General features: G+C 42.7%; 1 protein-coding gene across 1 annotated transcript in view; it reads left to right on the top strand.

The window, feature by feature from the left end:
• Window positions 1-21,945, top strand: part of Bmp5 (bone morphogenetic protein 5) — a 156,766-nt gene that overhangs the window by 127,519 nt on the left and 7,302 nt on the right. Inside the window, exons 4-5 of the mRNA XM_023704840.1 lie at window positions 13,015-13,209; window positions 21,868-21,945. Coding sequence (XP_023560608.1) covers window positions 13,015-13,209; window positions 21,868-21,945 — 273 coding nt within the window. The remainder of the gene's footprint in view (window positions 1-13,014; window positions 13,210-21,867) is intronic.

The following is a 21,945-nucleotide window of genomic DNA, read 5'->3' as shown; positions in this document are numbered from 1 at the left end:
CACTCGATGCCCCGGACGCGGGTGCGAGTGGATCGCTGCACTCGATGCCCCGGACGCGGGTGCGAGTGGATCGCTGCACTCGATGCCCCGGACGTGGGTGCGCATGGACAGTGCAATATGGTTTCTTTAACTTTAACGTCCTCTACCCCTCGAAATATAAATAGTTGGGTCCAATGAAACCTTATTTTTAGTCTTTTGGCACTTCCCCATATTAATTTCTGTAGTGATTGCAATAATTTATGTTCCCATGGGTTTCTCCCCGCCACCAGCATTTGTTGCTTTTTTGATGAATAGTCTTCTTTCAGGAATCTTGGGGTTGCTTCAATTTATGCTTATTTAAGCCAATGTATTGAGCATTTTTCCATGTATTTAGTGTCCATTTTTTTATTTTCCTGAGAAGTATCATTCATTTCGTAGCCCAGGTTTTGCTTGGGCTGTTTAATGAGGGTCCAGTTTTATGGAGTTTATTATGCATTCTAGAGTTTAAATTTACTCTGTCCAAAGAGTAGCCTGCATACATTTTTTCCGATTCTGCTTGGTCTGCTCTTTCACTGGGCTATTTGTTTTCTTGATGAGTTTCAAAAGTTATTTGTAGATTTTGGACAATAATCCTTTTACGGATGTGTCTTTTGAGAAGATTTTTTTTTCTTCTCTATGGCTTCTATTTTCATTTTCTTAACAAAGAAAACCCCAGTTTGTCTTCTCTTTCGTCTCCCTTACCTTGGTAGTCACTCTCTACCCTCTTCTTAAAATATCAGCTGATACCAAGTTTGTAGTTTAAACTGGAGTGCTAGAAATTCACATTGAAAATTGTTAAACGTGATTTCTAACACTTTTATATGGCTTTTTATATAAAAAATGTATTCTTTCTCTTATTCACTTATATCACCTTCAGTTTCAAATTTGGTAATGAATTAGTGTTTTCTCAGCCATAATGAGCTGAGGCAACACATCGGGGGAATTGAGTTTCCTGAAAAACTGAAATGTCTCTAAATGAAATCTGTCTTCATTTGGAAGTATGTTTAGCTTTGTTTTTAATCCCTATAGGCAGACATATTTTTCTAAAAATATTTTTAACAAAATGTTTTGAATGTATTTTAAAGATAACGTATTTCTGTTGAAAGATGTACAATCCTGATTCTAGCTTTCTTAAAAAAAAAAATCTATACTTTTTATGTCTATATAACATTTTTCTACAGTTAGTACTCTGAAATGTACTAAACTCATAACAATTTAATTCTATATAATGATACATTGGAAGAAAGCAATATTTAATTAGGTGCTTATTGAATATATTTAGCTAAATATTAATTCAGATTTTTATCATGCCATTATATGTACATCATATTAATTTAGGATTTTAAATAATTTCTGTTGCATAGATGATGCAGGGTGGACATAATTTACTAACCCAAAGTTTAGCAGCAGAAGTCAAAGCATATGTGAAGGAGACTTTCTCGTGCAGTAACTTAGAGCTATTATTAATGAGCAGGCGGAGGTGGGCTTCATTACCTGGCAAGAGATGTAGCGTACCTTTTTTGTTTGTTTGTTTTTTAAGATTTCATTTAACATAAGGGGATATGAAAGTGTTTAACTACATCTGTACTTCTGCTTTTGATTTTCCTTAACTCATAACAGTAACCCTGGTGCACTACTCCTGCCAAAGAAATGCTAATGCCGGGAACATGTTCCCGTTTTGTTGTTCTAGTTCCCATTCTAGAGTATTAACTATGGCTAATGATCCAAGGGGTAAATATTTTCATGCCAATATCAAGTTACAGCTATGGAAAATGTGAAATACTGCTTATCATCGTGCATGAGAGCTAACTCTGTTTTTCTGTTCCTCCCAATTCACCATTTTGCTGAGGCCTGTGTGTAGAAGATGTGCTGCAGAAACAACCTTAGTGCAGGCATCTGCATGTTGAGCAGGGAGTGCAAGGGGCAAGAGGAGAGAGCCATAGGCAGAGGAACACAGGAGCTGACCCTGCGTTGCTGTGCTGCTGGGAGTTAACCGCCATGGGCCTGCAGCTTGTCAGCTCCCAGGAGAGAGAAAAACCAGAGTAGAAACAAGATGCTCACAACCGAAGCCAACAGTATGAATTGTGTGGCGGTCAAGACCATGAGTTAAAGGGAACACACTTAGCTAGAGAAATTACATCTCTTTACTCCTTATGCTGTGCAATAACTGCCCTGTATTATGGCCCATTTCAATCTGAGTGAAAAGCAGCCCTCTCCTAGTGGCTGGCAGCACTGGAGCCTTACCTTCCTATTAATTCGGGCGAGCTGAGCCTGACTTTAGTGACACAGGTAGCTAGAACAACGCTGTTGAGAGCTTCCACCTGCACGCTGCTCACACAGGATAGGCCAAATGGTGGCGACCCGATGGCACGCACGCTGTGGCTGGCATGTGCTATCCCTGAAAGCTCTAAAAGGTTCTCCATTCCTGGGTTAGGAGACAAATGCTGGTCTTGATCTTTGAAAGAGAGAAAGAAGGCTTTACGTTTTTGGGTTTTTTTTGTGGTCCAGGGGATGAGAAAGAGTTTGCTAAATTGTGCAGGCTTGCCATGCATTTGCAGTCCTCCTAAATCAGCCTCCTGACTAGCTGAGTTTGCAGGTGTGTGCCCCTGTGCCTGGTCCAAAGTGGAAAGTTTTTATTCAGAAAGCTTTGTTAGCTTTGACTTGAAATCACTTGTCTGGAATTAAAATAGCTATGCCTGTTTTTCTTGGTGCACTGCTACAAGGAGTGTTGTTTTCCATGCTTCGTTTTTTATCTGTGAATTTGTTTTTGGAAGATATCGTTTCTTATATACAGCCATTAGCTGAGGTTTGCTTCAGATCCATTGATCCATTTGCCAGTCTGTGTCATTGACCGAAGAATTGAGCTCATTCTCATTGAGAACTTTTCCTGAGATGTACAGAGTTACTCCTTTCACTGAGTCATTTTCCTGGTGCTGACATGCCTTCCCTTCATTTCTGTTTAACTGTGAACCTGCCTGATATATTCCATCTATCAGACTTTTTGACATTTTCACTTCATCGTCTATTTCTGGGGTATTCCTGTGAATCTCTGTAATGCTGACGTGTGATCATGAATTTCCTGAGGTGCTGTTTGTCCTGGAAATACCTCATTTCTCCCACAGTTTTGAAGAAAAAAATGGTGTTTTATATATAAATCTGAGTTGGAAGTTATTTTCTTTTAGGCCTTGATTAATTTTACTCCAAGTTTTCCTCGTCTCTAAGGCTTGTGTTGAGAAGTTTGCTGTAACTCTGATGGGTTTACCCATATAAGTAATTTTTGTTTTTCTCTAACGTGATTTAAAATTCTGTTTGTTAGGCTTCTGTGATTTTGACTATGATAGATAGGTAAGTTTTTCTTTTAATTGTGACTATTTGGGGTGCTTCCTGCCCCACTTCTCTGTATCTTCTGATGTTTTCCCTATATTTGGAAAATTTTGTGCTATTATTTTTGTGAACAATATTTTCATGTAATCTGTGCTGTGTTCTGAGTTTTACTAATTCCAGTTGCTCATAGAATAATCTTCTTTGTGGTAGATAACAGCTGTTGGGCTTAATCTTTATGTTCTTTTTTTAAGGTGCCTCTGAGTAACTGCTCCTTGACAGCAACCCTGTCTTCAAATTCTGGCTCTGCTTCACATCAGCCACTCCTGCTGCCCATCCTTTCAGCATAATTTTTAAACTTCTGGATTTCCCTTGGGTTCATTGCTCTTCCAGTTAGCTTTTTATTCGTGTCTAATGAAAGTTCCCTGATGTTGTTTATGCGCCCATTATCTGCTTGTTTAAATATCCTGTGTGTCTACTGAGCAACTTACTGGCTGTTGTTAGTCTTTTCTGCTCACTAATAGTACTGCTATGCTGTTTTTACTTTCCACCCCTACAATGCCTCTTGGACTGACTTGGGGGCATTGGGAGTTTTGAGAGGCTTTTCGTTGCCTTGTTTTCTCATGTTCCTCTTGTGTTTTTATCATTTGTTTTGTGCTGTGTTTTGTGATTGTTTGAGGGTGGTATAGTACTTTCTGCTAGTTAAAAAAAATCTCTTTAGTTGACATCTGTTTTCAGTGGTTCACTCTGGACATGGGAAAACACACGCCTTTGCCTCTGTGCTGAAATCCAACCACCTCTGCTAATTCAGAAGAGGAGGATCCAGTGCTGCTGGCCTGGCACTGCACTGGTGCTAATGACCCAAAGGATACAGGGATGCAGAGAAACAGATTAATGGCAACAACTCTGGGTCCCTGGCAATAGGAAGTGCACCAGCTGCAATGACCTAGTGCAAGACACCTTGTGCCGGATGGTTGATGGTTATACTGTTGAAGCTATGGGGAATTTGGGTTGGTAGAACGAAGAGGGAAAAAATTAGAAAAATGAAACAATGGGAGATGAGAAGGAAGAGAGAAGAGCAGGACATAGTATCCTACTAAGGGATAGAGACCTGTTTGTATAGTTAGGTGAGGGTAAGAGAAAAGAATAAATGAGAAACAGAAAGTTTCTCAGAAAGAATAAAAGACATACAAGAAAACGCATGAAGAATAAGGGAAAAGGAAAAATCCCAAACCCCATTAAACCAGTGAAGAATTAAAAAGAGGGAAAACAATGAAAAAAGAGAGTCCAAACCCGAGAAAGCCCCCTGTGTGCTTGTGCACGGGCCACTTCCTTCTGGGAACAGCTTTCGTCTTCAGAGCCCCTCGGGCAACGGCTTGGCCTGAAGCTCCCTAGCCTGGTGGAGCGGCTGTGATGCTGCCGGGCCCAGCGCGGCCTCGTGGGTGCTGGTAGATGGGGAGCACGGCGGCCGCGGGCCCGCGGGCTGCACAGGCCGGGTGGGCGCCCGCGGGATGCAAAGGCCGGGCGGGCCAGTGTGCCACTGCAGCACTTTAGACCCTCTGCCCCCAGGGCAGTGCGCACGGTGCCCGCCGACCACCCGCGACCGTCACGCATGCGCGTCCGACCCGCGTCCCCGGCCTGCTCCTCAGACATCTCCCACCAACCTGCTTCCGTCGCGCAGTGTCTGTCCTTCACCGGTTTCCAGGGGAGGCCTGAGGGCGGCCCTGGAGGATGCTGGCCCTGGGTCATTCTGAGGCCCAGGCTCCGGTACTCGGCCCACCCTACTGGGCCGCGGTCACCTGCAGCCCTACCCACTGCCCCAGGCGGACGCAAAGCTGCCTTTGAGCTCCCACGCACCCGCCTCTGGGGCTGCGTCTTCAGCACGGTGCCCTGCTTCTGCCCGGAGCTCCTGCCCGGAGGAGCCACAGGCGGGGAAGGCCCTGGCCCTCGCCCAGCTGCTGCCGACCTCTTGTTTTCTTGTCGCTTCCCTCCTGATTGCTGGTGGTCTACCTCTTTCTTCCTTTGCTGAGTTGTTGTGTTCCAGGGGTCTGGAGGGGTCTGGATTCTGCATCCCAGAAAGGCCAAATTTTGCTGCTGACCACCATTCTGCTGTTTTCTATGCACTTTAATATTTAAGCTGGGGGAAAAAAAAGCCAGGGAGATAGTTCAGTAGACTAAGCGCTTGCAGGGTCCTGAGTTCAATCCCCAGTACTGCTAAAAATAAATACATAAATAATAAAAAATATTAACGCTGTGGCTATGGCCTTATCAGGAGTATATTATCTATGTCAATCAACAGTACATTTAAATTCCCAGGCTGTGATAGGTGGCAGCAGTTGTTCCCGTTCTTAATTTCTGAAGTTGGAATAGTCTAATCTCAATTTCTAACTTTTCTGGTCCTTCTAACAGGTCAGCTAGGACTATGCTTCTGTGTGGAGCTCTCCTTATAATTTTCTCTGAGGTAACCCAGCAGAAAGAAACACGGTAATTTCACTTCTGCTGCGCGATCGGTTGTTGCTGGGCCTAGAGTGAGCAGGAAGTCACTGCTCCTGGGAAGCAACTGCTGTTTTCACACAGAGGGAGCCACACGGTGCAGTTGCCCCAACCACTGTGGGACCAAGGGAGTGTAATTTCTCCTTCTTGTGGGGCAGGACAGATTGTTGGAGCCATGAAAAACTGACACTTTAGTTCCGTCTCTTTTTACTTAAGAGAATGCTTCATCATGTAAGCATCCTATGTGAAGGAAAGAATTAAACACCAGATGCCTTAATATACATTTTTGGAAGTGTAAAGGTAGATGTTTAGTGTGGCAGACTATACTAAATAGTAACATAAAATCCATCCTCTGCTGTATATGTTAAAAGTATCCTTTACTTTTTTTACGCTTTCTCTTCTTCAGATGTCAAAATAATTTACTGTACTTGTCTTCCATTTTGGTGGTACTAGAATGTTTCAAAAATCTTGAAAGTAGCTTAAGGTCTTTTGCAGATTCATTTATCAAATGAAAAAGCAGGTAAAATATTTAAGACACAGCACTTTCTGTGTAAAAGATATTTTGAGTAATATGTTATATAAACTGATCAAAAATGTTTCCTTTAGATACCTATGGTATTCATTTCCAGTGCCACTTTCATCATCATGGGTCAAATGTTGATGATTACGTAAAATGTTTAGTACTGTGAAATAGTAATAAAGTTTGAGAGCTAAAGTTTGAGTTTGAGATCTATCAGGTTTTCTTCACTGATATAGCAAAGACTTTTTAAAGATTTCCAGTAAATTTCTGTTGAACTTCTGCTTCACTATAGTTTTATTAAACCTCCTTCCCCATTCTATTAAAGGAGTTATATGTGCACATATTTTTAAATTTAAAAAAGTCACATAATATCTAGAAAACAAACTAAATGCATTTTTCTCATGGTTTGTGAAAGACAGTTTGTGTCTTTCTAACATACAAAGAAAGGGCTGGAGGGCAGACTGCGGGACCACGCTGGTGGGCACCTGACGTGTGGAGACTGTGCTGCCTCAGGCCTCAGGGAAGATGTGGTACGAAAGAAGAGCTACTGAGAGCAAGGGCCTTCCTGGGCGGTGAGCTCAGTGCCTCACCTGAGATTCCTTTCTCTATTAGCTGAAAGCAGGTCCCCAGGAAAAAGCATGTGTGGGGCACATCAGGCTTCAGATAGTACAGTAAACCCATGCTGGCAGACCAATGTCCATGGAAGGAGGCTTTCCATGGCCTCAGCTCCACACCCAGGCCATAAAATATTTACACATTTGGACAGCTTCCACAGGGTGCCTGAGCCTGGCATCCTGCTCCCCGGTAGCGCTCAGCCTTGCTGTCCCAGGCCCTGCTTCCTGGAGTCGCAGGAGCTCTGAGCTTGGTCTGGAAATGCTGACATTTCTCTGTTGCCCCTTTAGTTATTATGCCCATGATCTAACCAAATAGTCCGCTTCTTTTCCTAATTACCATCACATTCTCAAACTTTAGGGTGCTACAGACCATTCTGTAAAATTGTGACGACTGCTTTCAAAGTCTTTTTCCCCTTTGCAACACTCTAAGCCTTGTGCACCACAAGCACAGAGAAGATGAGATCTTCTACTGATGCACACAAAGAGGAGCTAGAACCACTGTTTTTAACCACAGAAAGTTCCAGCTCACAGCTCACCCCAGGATACGGGCCCTGACTACCAGCGACCCTCTTGGAGTGCATGTCTTTACTGTGTGTTTTTCCTTTATTTCGCAGCCACAGACTCCTACTCTTGCTTACACATATCATTCCATTTGTCTCTTCCTTTGTTTTTGAAATGTCTTGATGTTAATATACAACTGTGAACCTATACTCGATGTAGAGGGGTAAAAGTGATTCTTTTAAATGTCTACATAAGATGAAGACAGAAAGATCAGAAAGCACATTACATCAGCTTTATTTGTAACTGGAACCAGAATTAGTCTGAAGAATCCCATAAAAGTACTACTTTGTATTCTAAATTTTAAAAAAATACATTTTAAGTGCTACTTCAATGTGAGTTTCCAGTGTCACTGAGATAGTTTAATCCTAGCTGGTACTTGTTTTTGTTTGTTTTTAAAAGAAGATGGAAACCAGTTTCAAATTTCAGTAGGACTGTTAAATTGTGTTTGTGGTACTTTAAATCCATGTGCTTATCTGGAAGTAGGTCTGTCCTCCTTCTACTATAAAACTGAAAGCTATGCCAATTTCCACGAAAGAATAACAAAGTTGAAATTTGTAAATAGGACACAGCGTGTTTAATTGAAACCTATGTAAGTTAAAGTCTATGTTGAATCTCCATACACAAAATTCTGTTTTCTCTACATTCCTTAAAATCTGATAGAACATGATCTAGTCTACATGCTAGGCAGAGAATTCTTCACATTTTGAATGATCTGTTTCCCAAAATGGTAAAATTCCAGTATAATTTAGAGGCCCAGAATCTGTAATTTAAGAGCACTAGAATCAAATTGAACCGTGCGCTGCAAGTGCGCCGAGCTGGAGTAGACGCGAGAAGTGTCCGATGGTCTGCACCGCGTCCACCTTCGTTCTTGCAGGAAGGCAGTCCGCGCGCTCGGACGGAATTCAGGTTTCATCACTGGTGTTTGGGTCAGGCAGTGCACCGCTGTGGGTTTTGGGAGGAAAACTACAAACTGGATTTATGCTAAATGTTGACTGATATCAACATTTAGACTCTGATAAATCCTCAAATGAGCGATTTTCAAACTGTGTATCTTAGAGGAAAACTAAATGCTCACATTGGGGCCACTTAGCCTCATAACATCAACATGAGTCTAAAGAGCTGTTTTATGTTAGATTCTCCTTTAATAACTTTGTTTTTAAAGAAATAAACATTTTGAATGACACATTTTCCAAAAGAAATGGTCTGAAATGTACGTAAGTGTGATTCTGACTTAGTTCACAAGCCTGCCTTCACTGTGGCTACGCATTTGCAATAATGCAGGTATATCCTGGCAAATTTGACTACAATGTTGTACCCTTAGTAGTTACCCAAAAGCATGAAAGTAAAAGTGGCAAGACAGGAAGTCTGGAATCTGGGCCTCACTCATGAAAAATTTAGTAGATCAGAGTTCTGCCCCTGCATACAGTACATCCCCAATTTAGGAGTAAGTTCAGTTTTGGGCAAACAGTGTCCGCAAGTCCAGCAAAGCGGGTCTTACACACCTTCGACACGATGGCACTGCGATGTCAGGAAGCGAGCTCTCCGCCCCGCAACTCTTCTGCTCCGGCGTCCTGCACTCCGAGGGAGCCCTGCGCTGCGGTGCACTGCCTCACCGCACGGGGCACACAGCAGCTCGGCTGCGGCGAGGCCTTGCCGACACCTGGGCTACTGCTCTGAGTTTAGTCTAAGTACTGTGCAGTCCAATGCATCTACGAAGGTTCGCAGCTCGAACATTCCTTCGACGTCGGGGACTCACTGTCTTCGCTTCTTACTTCGTTCTGCCCTCACTCTGCTTCCTTCTTCTGTGCAAAGAGCAGAACTTTCTTTAGAAGGAAGCAACCAGAACTTATTTTTATTTATACTTGCTAATAAAATCAAGAAGTTCTGTGTCTACACATGTACATTCTCTTAGCATGGTGTCTGCGTAACACTTTTGAGGTAAAAGCGGTTTGGGCAGGATATGACTAGTTCTGAAATGCTCTTCATATGCGAAGATTCAATGGGCATTCTTGTCACAAAACAAAATGGCAATACCTTCATCAGTACCAAACACTGGACTCGCCTAACTTTTTCATTTTCCCTGGCACTTCATGACGCAAGCTTCCGTCTCACGCGCAGATGGGGTCTCTGAGCGCACACTGTGCTCTTTCGGGGCTTGCTGCCACCAGGGGCTCCCTGGGACACTGGAGCCTTCTTCACAGTGCCTTTCCAATGTCCGCTTCACTGTCCGCACCTTCCTTTGTGCGGGGCCACACAGTGCATTTAAGCCTGCACAGCTCCCAGAAAACCTCTGGCACCCCGCCTCCATTCTCGCTTTCCTCAGCAGCCTCTTTACTACCATTGATCTGTCTATCTGCCCACCTACTGTTTAGTTATCTAAACTAGAAAACACTCAAGAAGAAGGATTGGCTTTAAAAAGTAATTCCAAGGTGAAAGAGACATATAATTTTCCTGAAAAAAAATGTTGTAGTCTTCTTTAATTATACATGCATAACACTACCTGCAACCTACTGCACACTTAATAATAAAATTCATAATGTTCAAATGCAGCTTTATAAAGAACTCACTACTTTCAGGGCACGCAGTAGAGTTTGGGGTTCTGTCCGCATTTTGGACCAAAACACTGGGAGGCACCGAGCGGCTTGGGCAGCGTGGTCGGCTGGGCCTTTTGGTGTTGGTGGTTGCAGGATGTGGATCACGGCCGAGGCAACTGAGCAAACCCTGATGGCTGCTGCGCCACCATAGTGAGACAGAAGCCAGAAGGAAACTTCATACTAAAAGTTATTTTAAACGGAATTCACTTTGATGTGACGCGTCTCTGCCCCACAGACAACAACCGCCTCTGTGAAAGCCCCGGGGCCGCGTTTGTAGCGCACCCGACCCTGCAGCTTCCACAGTGCAAGTCTTCACCGCAGCATTATATCTCCGCAGACAAACATTCAAATAGCGGGCCCTTGGAAAGCGCTCAAAATAGCCTTCTTGCCGACCAAAGCAAAGCTGGAGAAGTCCGTATTAACTATGAAGGGGCCAGTGCATACTGTAATGAATGGAAAAGTGATTTTTTTTTACATTCTGTATATGAACACCTTGCAGAAACTTATTTCCATATTAGAAAGTTCATACATTAAAGTGGTCTCTACAGTCATCAATGTACACAAGTAAAAATTTAGTTTCTGTTAAATTAACACTTCATTAAAATATCAAAATAAAAAGCTTCAACAAATACTTTTTATGTTGTGTTCCAAGGCTACGAAAGTCAGAATTTGAAGAGCAGATTTATTTTATTCCACAACAGTTAAATTTCTTGGCTCTTCCACTAACACCCTTTCTTTTGCTGAGCTCTCTGTCACTGGAAGCATCTTAAACCAATTTCAAGTGCTGCACCTGAATAAACACATTGTAAAAGTGTTTATGTATTGAAGTGGGTCAGTCCAGGTATGGCATTTGGCTGGAACCTCTAATTTCTCTTTCTGCAGCAGAAGAGCTGCCAGAAGCAGGAAGTCCGAGCTGAATTAATACATTTGTTGCAGTGGAAATAGAATGGAAACTGCTCGGGCTCAAAGCAAACTGCCTCTTTCATTTATGCCAGTGATTGAGTTTTTCTAAGAAATATAGTCTCTGGCACAGAGCCATTGTGAGTTTAACTTAAAAGAGAAATCTATATGCTTATTTGTTTAAGGTTTACTGCTTTGATTATTTGTAAGCCCTTTTCTGGTAGGAGTGAGCACAGTGATATCTGAGAGGCAGATGGGCATTCCAGTACTGCATGAACTAGACAGGTTTCCCTGGTATGTTGTAGAATAATTGTTGAGGCACCAGTGGTGCCTGAATGGTGCAGACTTTTTTTAAAACCAGTATCTTCACACTTAAGGCCTCTGTATCCTTCCCAACAGCTGTGCAGCCTCACACTATGCGGTCTAGTATTCTGAAGTGAGAAGGTCTCTGCACAATGCAAGCGTGCACAAGAGTGTTTGTGCTGGCAAAATCAACTCCGTGAAGAGCAAAGGTCTATTTGCTGAAATGCCACTGATGCTGTTTCAGCACCTTGTTTTCTTTTTATTTCTTCTAAGAAGGTTCAGGTCTTATGACAGACTGAGGTTGATCCATGGTCTTTACTGGATAAATATTTTAAGAAAACATGCATATTTCTCAGGGGGCAAACCAGAGTCAGTCATGTCCATATTTCAAACCACACCATATACTACTCTTACAGGCTTGGTAACTTCAATATCTAGAGTAAAAACTTTGCATAACTTTTCAATAATTTTCAACTAAACTTACAACTTAAGGTTAAGCTATTCACCTCTTGGGTGCTTTCTGTGGAACCAGATATCAGTCAGTAGTTTGTAGATACACTATAGTTGTAGATACACTATGTATAATGTGATATAACATACAGTTACATATTATTTAATATTTATTTGCATATGGTATGCTATATATAATTTTAAGCAACAATTATTTAAAATTAGAAGAACCTATTAAAAGTTTAATATAAAAAAGGGGAATAGTAATACCTGCTGCTGTGGAAGTGTACCAATCGATGCCTTGCAGCCACTTAGAGAACTGCCAGGCATATACCTATCAAGCACACATATCTGCAAATATATCTGGCCAGGCCATGTTGACAAGTATGGTTATTAGCACCCTGGTGGGAGGATGTCTTCATTACCATCAGTCTCCTGCTCCCGGGGCACCTTGCCTTTCAATTGCACCCTACACAGGCCCTGTTTGCACCCCTGTTCTCAGATGCATGGCTATGTTCACAAACCAATATGAGTTAAAGATAATAGTTAAAGATAATATAAGCAGACATGGATCTTCACACTCACCTGGAAATTTCCTTTTCTGAAAGTCTCCAGACTTGAAACTTAGAGGTAGAGGAACTCTGAAAGTTCAATGTTTATTTCAAAATATTCCATAATGTTTACAAAACAGAGCTTACAGCAAGCCTCTAGATCTAGCCTAGTCTTCCAGAAGAGCTAGAATTCATAAGGGCAGTCAGAGGAGAAAGCAGAAGGCTAATTAAGCCTTAAAGTGCTAGGACAGACTGGGGAACGTAAAAACACCCTTTCCAACACTGCGGTTATCACTCAGAGCAGCACTGGGAGGCACTTAGTAGGTAGAAGTTGATGGGCACTACGGTTCTTCCGCATTGTTATGTGATGTGGGCTTCGCAGGCTGGTGGGTTGTCATCGTCCAGCCCTCCCGCTGCAGTGTCCCCGGCTTCCTGGCATGAGAAAACACCTGGGTGTGACCACAGCTAGACGCTCTTCTCGTGGAGGAAGAACCGCGGGAAACGCAAAGCTAAGGGCGGGCCCTTTCCTGCAGCAGTAACCGACAGGGTCACATGACCTCACCCTGTGGAGAAAAGATTCTGATGATGTTTTAAAATGTTTTCCCTTTGCAAGTGTCCTCAGAATTGATTCATGTCAGGTAAAGTCTGTCAGTTTTTCACAAACCAAGTTCTTACGTGCTACATTCCAGGACGCAGTATCAACGTGAAATCCGCTGGGCTTGTCGGAAGACATGGGCCTCAGTCCAAACAGCCATTCATGGTGGCCTTCTTCAAGGCAAGCGAGGTTCTCCTTCGATCCGTGAGAGCGGCCAGCAAACGGAAACATCAAAACCGCAATAAATCCAGCTCTCATCAGGACTCCTCCAGGATGTCCGGTGCTGGAGGTAAGAGGAAAACGAGAGTGGAGCTGTGCAGAGTTAGGGGTCGCATGCTGCGAATCAAGTTGCCACCATAAGTTTGCCCTTTCTGTGCGCCTTCCCTGGGGGTATCAATCTTCTCGGGATGTTTCCAGCACTCCAGAATGCTCCATCAGTGAATCACTCAGTAATTCATTTGGAAATCAGTCTGACTTGCTTTCATATGTTGAAAGATTCCGTTCAAATTAAAATCAGGCTGGCAGCAATAAAATGATGAAATGGGCGGGCCAGCAAATCTGGCCGCAGCGGAACAGCGCAACTTCGGAGCCAGCTTCCCTGAGGCCTCTCAGTGTGAGCAGCGCACCGGGTAAAGTCTGCAGGAAGGCCTTTCTTTAGTACTGAAATGTGACTCTTGCAGCTCACATCTTTTCTGAAAATCCTTTCTGAAAGAAGCAGGAGAGATGGATGAGAATTGGGGAAATATTTCTATTTCCATGAATTACCTTCAGGATCACTGTTTGGATCACCTCTTGGGTGTGAATCTACACGTGTACACATGAAATCTTTCAATAAAACAATGTAAACACACAGCTGATGTCAGCTTACTTAGGCTTGAGTCTACTTTTTGATATAAAAGAAGATAAAATCACAATTAACCAGAAAGCATATAACTGCCAAAATCTGAAGTGAGTTTAATCATAGTATTTATATTGGGAAGGATCTTGTTTAGTCTAGAGTGAAAACAAGCTGTTTTTAGATGAAAATGATAGTTATATTATTCCAATAAATTATTTTTATCTATAAAACATTGACTTGACATGGGGTCCTGATTCTAGAATATTCCAGCTCAGCACAGCATGGCTGTGTGCTTGTGTGGTGTACACTCTTTGGTTCTCTTGTTAGCACGTTCAGGCTACCTGCCAGGTACAGTGGCCAAGTGGATACATAGAGCAGACAGGACTCCTATGTGTGGAACTTCACCAACTAGAATTTTACTTTCAAATTGCAGCTAGCATTATCCCTAACATCTTCAGCTCTCTCAGTTTACTTTGAAAATGACGTCATAAGAAGTTATTTATTATTAGAATATATTTGAGAATTTATTTTCTCTATTTAGGGCAAGGTCTACAGGGTCTCACTATGAAGATCGGACTTGTAGTGATTCTCCTGTGTTCAGCCTCCAAAGCGCTGGTTTTACAGGCACGCACCACCACGCCCAGTCTCAATCACCATCTTAAAACGCCCTGGGGGTGGGGCTAGTGCCGCACACGGGGCATCAAACCCTGACCCCTGTGCTCTGCCTAAGCAGGCACTTTAGTCTGCTGAGCTATCAGACTGACCCTATATTTGAGCATTTTTTAAAAAGTAGATGATTGCAAATGAAACAAACACAAAAAACTTTAATTTTTTGGAGGGGGTAAATTTATACCTGAGATTCTCAGTGAAATGCTAAATAGATCCATTACAGCTTCCATAAGAGTGGGCACCAGAGAATACTGTTAGGGACAGGTATTTTGAGGTGTTTCTAACAAAAGAATTGAAGGGAAGAATCCCACATGAAATTATATTCCACTGAACTAAATTCTATGTATAAGATTATGTTTTGAGGTGATTTTTTAAATCAAAGACACTTAGCTGCTTTTTCACTTAAAGTGAATGATGATACTAGTGCTTATTTTGTAATTATATTCACAACATATTTTGGTTGGCAAAAAGTTTTAATTGCTTAATATGAAGATGAAGAAAAATAACTTAAAGACTATTTATTCTTTGTAAATATTAGCCTGTCATAGTTGTGTATTTTTCTTTTCATGTAGAATGACTGAATTTGGTTGAAATGTTTTTAATTTAACGTAGCAGACTACATTAAGAAAAGGGCTTGGTGAACTTTGAATAGAACAGTAAATAATTTTTGAGGGAATTACAAAAGGAAAATTATAAGTCTCCTTATGAGAGGTCATAATTACTTTGGCAGAGGTGCTCAAGCAGCCGAAATCATCAAAGTTCTTTTCCCTATTGGTTAGCTCTATTTATCTTTTCCTCCTGACCACAAGTAACAAATGTACTTCTGTAACCATAGATGAATAAAACACATGGAACAGAAATCATGTAACTTTTCACCAGTTTCCTAACACCATTTAAAGTATGAAATTTTTCTAATATAGACCAATATTTTCTTTTTAAAAGTTTGTCATTGGCATCTGTTTCTGTGAAATATGTGGTAGATGGTTTTGGAACATGTTCATATTTTGATAATAAAAAGAAAAAAAGTAGCTGGTTTGTCTCTGAGACCTAACCTTTCAATAGGTAGCAATCAAGCAGACTGGGAAAAGCCTCTTAGGATTTGGCTTAAAAGACAGGGCTTTAAGAAAAGGGAATGTTAATATAAACAGAAAATTTGATACATAAGAGACTTGAAGTGTCAAGGAAATTTTAAAATTTTAAAATATAAATAATAAACTCTATGATAGTGCTGCGTTGTTAGGGTGAAACTCTGTATGGTCTGGCTGGGAGTGCCAGCATGGAAGTCATTACGTGTTTGCTTTGTTGCATTTCTTTCTTTCTTTTTTTTTTTTTTTTTTCGAAACCTATCAACAAATGTGGGAAGTGTCAAAAGAGCAATGTGCAGGAGAACTGAAATCCAGGTCATTCTTGCCAATGTTGCCCTACTTTTCCTGTTTCAAAGATTCCTGCCTTCAGACTTCTCCGTGTCCTTTTTCTCTCTGGCAGTTTCACATGAGGCCCCTGACAGTGTGCCCCACGCACTGGGCCACTACAGATCCCTGCTGAATAAGCCACTGTGCTGATCACAGGGAATTTAGCTCTCTCTTTTCAGTGCATGTGGACAGAGCCACTGCTCGGGGTTTGCCTAGAAGCTGCTCCCAGCTCAGCTCAACCCCTGTTCCTCTCCTGCGTTTTGGCAAGAAATCTGAGCTGGCATATTGCGGGAGATGAGTATTTTGTGGGGGGTTTGCACAGTGGAGATCTCTCTGAAATTTCATTATGCAGGAGAAAGAGGTGAAGGCAACAGTTCAATTATAAGCTAACTAGTCTTTTAAGACATAGAGACATTATGGCTGAAGAGTCTTTTTAAAAGAGCCCATGAAGCATGATGTTCCGAGGGCTGTACCAAATGCTAAAGCAAAGTGCATTAAGATTCTGGAAGAACAAACAAGAAAAATGGCAAGGCTTGGCTCACAGAAGAAAGGCCAGCAGCTCTGCTACCTGCTTAGTTGTAGGGCCCTTGGAAAGAGTATGCCCCAGGTGGTGGCCCTGGCTAAATCCAGGGCAGCTTCTCAGGGTAAGATGCTCATAATTAACCAGATTGAGATGTCCAGCCCTTAATCTCACCTCTGGCAGGCATGCCAGGCCTGTGGGAGCAACTGATGTTAAACAAAACAAGAAAAGAGAGTTTTGAACTGGACTTAAACAACTGGAGTTATTTTTTCAAAAAAAAGTAATGAATTAATAAGCATGCTTAGTGTTTAAAAATAATAAAGTCATAAAGAGATGTATTACCCCACTGCACTGATATCAACTGATATGTGCACTTCGAAACTTTTTTCTCCATATATGCATCTCTTTTGAGAGAATATAATTTTGTTATGTGCATTTAATTGCATCAATTTTATATTTTATGTGCTTTCAAAAATGTCTTATTGTTCAAATGTAATGACTTCATTCTTTTTAAATATTGCAGTATCTTTAATGGCAGTAGAATGAGCTTATTAAATCGCATCATTCCTGACAGACATTTGGTCATTTTGCAATTGAGCTTCTAGAAATCAATTCTGCATTGCAAAATCGAGCTCTGCTTGTATCACAAAGGCGAAAATGTCTCTGATTCAAATATTTGAATAAAAACTGACATTAATAGTCAATATCTTTGTTTGAGTGATGAAAAATTTTGGAAGTCTCTCCTAAGACAATTTGTTTGTGCTGGTAATACGGAGTGACCTAGCTCTGCTTTATCTTTACCTATCTATTATCTATCTATTATTTAACACTGGATACACACTGCTGTATAATCTTGGATAAGAATGACTTTTTGTGCCTATCTGAGAAAAAATAGACATTTTCCAGAACTGGGCAGGGTGGGTGGAAGAGTCCAGTTCAGAGTGGCATACACAGTTATAGGACTGTGCATAGTATTGACCAGCTGGTGCATGGATGGAAAGTATTTTTAATTATTTATGTATTTACTTGATACAGGGTTTCACTGCGCAGCTCAGACTCATAGTCTTCCTCCTTTCTTAGCCTCCGCAGTGCTGGGATTATAGGCATGCTTCACCACGCACAGTTTTGGTGGCCAGCACTGTGAGCCAAGGGTTCCAGCAATGGCACAACGTGCGGTACTGGGGATTGAACCCAGGTCTTTGTGCTTGCCAGGTTGGTGCTTAGACCACTGAGCTATCTCTCCAGCCCTATGCATGGAAATTATGTGGAGGAGAAATTACAGAGTAAGATTCAAGAGTTGGAGGTACAGGAGGACAGGAATAGGAGGATCCTTTTGGTTTTCAAAGTGACCAGGGGAGGGTGCTGTGGAAAGGTGGTGCAACCGAGGGTACAGAGGGTGACCTATGGGCTCTCGGCTATCATACTGAAAAGGGCCCACTGATAGGGACACATGGATCCATTTGCTGTAGAATCTGAAGAGGAAGAAAGAAACCAAGAAGTGCAATACCTTTTTCTGCCATTGGCTACTCAAATGAACAGTGATTTTATTAATAAAAATTGAAAGCAACAGAATGACATGAGATCGGATGTAGAAACTGTGGGATGCAGCTGGGAGATGCTCACCTGGAGATGCTTATGAGGCAGCTGGAAGCTGAAGGTGTGGCTAACGGACGTAGCGGTGGGCTCCGAGAGCAGATGCTTCTGCGGCATGCACGGGCTCCTTTGCTGTTATGGAGGACACACACCCACAGCGCATCTTGGAGGTGTCTCTGCAAACTCAGACATGCCTATGTGGATAATCTTGTCAGTTCCTTCAGAGTGTGTACATCAAGTGGATAATTTTGGAGTGTAGTTATGGGAAGTTAGTGATTAAACTAGGGAGCGACAGTATGTTTAAGTCCCGTATCTTTGGATAGGACTGTTACTGACTTGGGAGTTGAGTCACAGCTTCTCTACCATCAATCCCATATCCAGCTTCATTGGTGAATAGTCTATCGTAGTGTCATTGCTTCCCATTTGTTGAGCCTATTACACTTCTGTTAATAATTTCTCATTTTATATGTACAAATTAGTCTTCTGGTCTGGGATTGTACGTACCGACTTCCTTTACCCCTTTCCTTTGGAAATTAAGAGTGAGAAATTCAGCATCTCTTGCTTTGAAGCAGAGGTATCTTACCACACATTTAGCTAATTTAAGTTGTCATGCTTAAACATTAAATTATATTTTGGATGTGTCTATCCATCTATTCAGATAGATATCTATCTATCCATGCCACCTCTTAAAGAACTGAGTACTACCTTGAAACCAGTACTGCTAAAGGCAGTGTTCTTTATTGTTTTTCTGTTGTCCTCTTCATGGGCAGGTTAGCCTGTTCATTTGTTTTCTCAGGCAAGGGAAACCTTGGTGTGAACACCATTTATTTATTTATTTATTTATTTATTTATTTATTTATTATGTATTTAGTACAGAGTCTACAGGGTCTATAGGGTCTCACTACAGAGATCAGATTCCTAGTGATCTGCCGGTTTTCAGCTTTGGAAAGACTGGGATTACAGGAGTGCAGCCCCACGCCCTGCCTCAATCGCTAGCTGGCGCGGCACAACAGGGACTGAACCCCAGCTGCTGTGCTCGGCCTAAGCAGGTGCTTTAGTCTTCTGAGCTATCTGGCCAGCCTGTGAATAGCATTTAAAGTCTCTGAAGAACTTAGGTTTTTTTTTTTTTTTTTTTTTTTTTTTTTTTTTTTTTGGAACCAGGGATTGAACTCAGGCCCTTGTGCTTGCCAGAGAAGCACTTATTCCACTGAGCCATCTCCCAAGCCCCTAGATTTTTTAAAAAAATTTTATGTTTACATAGTTTGTAAGGTTTTTTTCATAACTGTTTCTAAGATAAAATGATTAATTTGAATGCAACTCAACTGGCCAGGCAGGTTGTACATGTTCATAATCCCACCACTCTGGGAGGCAGAGGCAGGCAGATCCGAAGTTTAAGTCTTGAAATTGTTTATAAAGATATTTGTATACAATATTCAAAAAGCGATCAGGGGGGCTGGGGAGATGGCTCAGTGGAGTAAGCACTTCCCTGGCAAGTGCAAGGGCCCGAGTTCAATCCCTGATTCCACCAAAAAGTGATCAGTATTTCAAAAATATTTTCCCACATTACAAGGCAAAACAGAAGCATGGTGGAGGCACCTCAGTCACCCTCTCCCCTGTTGACAGTGACCCCAGAATAGTCATATGATTTCTGGTCTGACCTCGCTCGTATATGCGTCAGTTTATCAACAGGAGAATTATATCCACCTCATTTTCATCTTCCATGGGCTAAGGATCAATATTTTGAAAAACTCCATCTAATCCCCTTGTGCTGCTTCCACAGGTGTTTCTGCCAGTGGTTGCTAGGAAATCCAGCTTCAGTCTTTGCCCACAACATGGGCTTCCCCAGCATCCATTCATTTGGATCTCTGACTTGGGAAGCGTGTGGTCCTAAGGCTCTGTGAACCCATACTTGCAGACGCAGGATTCTGCTATAAATTTCCTTGCTTCTTCCCCTGTGTGATGTTGTATTACATAGGTCATTCAGCTGGCATCCAATCTCCATGGATGGAACAGATTCATATGGACCTTTAAAGTTTTAATTTGTTTTGCAAATAAGCATAGAATTTGAATAACCAGACATAAAGTTTATGGCTTTTTATGATGCTCATGCATTCCATATTCAGCATTAGATTGCCCCGTCCACTGCCCGACGGAGGTTAGTTCTTACCTCGTCAGCAACTCAGGGTGGGGCATCGCCCTGCAGTAGCAAGGTGCTAAGTCTCTCCTAGCATTGCTCCCTTATCTGTTGGGAGCAGCAGGACCCTAGGAAATTGATCAAATATGTGTAGGCAGGACTGGCCTCAGTGCCTGCAGCAAGCAAGCTACCTCAGCCCCGAGGAAAACACCGTCTGGTTCACGCCAGCTATTAGTGGCTAGGCACCCTTGTGTCATGTGTTACAAACTTTGCAAAAATATAAATAAAGGGTTATTTTGTTGTGAGTGGACTTAGTTTTGCACATCAGGCCAACTAGCAACCACCTAGCCCAGCTTTTGTCTTCCGGTTTTTCTCATTCCTGCCCTTGTTTGCAGTAAGATCAACAGATCCCTACACTTATCTCTGTCAACTTGCATTCACTAATTAATAGGAATGGATGATCTACAAGAAGAAAAATCCTCTAGAGCTCAAAATTAGTATTATCTTGTTGTCCACACTGTCAGTGGACAAGTATTAATGTGAAGTAAGTGAATGTCAGGTGACATGGCCCTGTAAAATGTTCCTTTGACCTGTGATATGCCCACTTTGCAAGGAGAGATTGGGCAGTCAAGCTGCATGGTCCCTAAGAATTCTTTGCAGTGATCTTCCTGCTTCATAACTCATGTCAGAAATAACCAAAGTGGGTTGATTTGTAAAATGTTTAGTTGCATGAAATGAAAACAAATTTGAGAGGAAAAAAGATGGAAAACTGTTTTGTACTAGTATGTGTTACTTCTGTATTTTATTTTATTCCAGGTACAAGAATGGGTTTCTGCACTTAACCCTTTAAAAATTATCAAAAGTTAAGAGTATTTAAGATTACGCTTCAAAATACATAGTAAGAATAGTACATTTCCTTTGCTTCTAATCGTATGTGTATAGAACATGATGAGAAATTTGTTCACTAACTCCACTGTGCGCTGGGTGTTGTGCGGAGTGCGCCAAGCCCTCTCCTTTGGAACACAGCAGTGACCCAGATGACACAAACACAGTCTTGCTGTGGTGGGACGCAGGCAAGAAACTGAGCATGTCCTAGGCTAGTGGTGGCCCAGCCCTTGGAAAGTGAGGCGGTAAGAGACACGAAAGCGAAAAGAACAGCATAAGAGGGATCCAGAGTCCTGAAGGGTTACGCAGGGGGCGCTCAGCGGAAGCCTCCTGGGGCAGAGAAGATGCGCGGATGCCAGGTGTGGAGACCGAGGGTGTAGCCGGGAGCGCGGAGGAAGGTCTCAGGCAGTGGCCGCGGAAGTCGGGGCTCCAAGGTACAGCCAGCTCAGCGCCGGCGCGGCGGCAAGAGGGTGGGACAGCCAGAGCAAGCTGCGAAGGGAGGAAGAGGCACGCGGGGCCAAGGCGAGCCGAGCTGGGCCGGGCTGCGAGGACGACGAATGCCTGCGCGGCGGCAGGCCTCCGCAGGCGGCTCTTCCCGTCCACGGCTCGCTGGCTGCTTTGCAGCGGAGCAGCAGGGGCGAGAGCTGCGGGGCTGAGGGTGGCGGGGCAGGCCGGGGGCGGCGCGCCGTTGAGAGCAGCAGCGGACCCGACAGGCCGGACGGAGTCCTCGCAACGCCCGCAGGCCCACGAGGAAACGCGCGAGGACGACGGGGCGCGGCTGCAGGGCGAGGCCACGTGCTCCCTGCTGTCTCCGCGGTAACCCCGAAAGTGCTGCGAACATCGTATGTCTGATATGCTGCTATTCGTTTAAACTGTGTTTTTTCAAAACTCTTCAGATTATAATACGAGTGAGCAAAAGCAAGCCTGCAAGAAGCACGAGCTCTACGTGAGCTTCCGGGACCTGGGCTGGCAGG

This window comes from Octodon degus, unplaced genomic scaffold (assembly GCF_000260255.1).
Source record: "Octodon degus isolate 3935 unplaced genomic scaffold, OctDeg1.0 scaffold00205, whole genome shotgun sequence".
Classification (NCBI taxonomy): Eukaryota; Metazoa; Chordata; class Mammalia; order Rodentia; family Octodontidae; genus Octodon; species Octodon degus.
The sequence above is the reverse complement of the archived record's forward strand: the minus strand, read 5'-3'. Positions and strand labels throughout refer to the sequence as shown.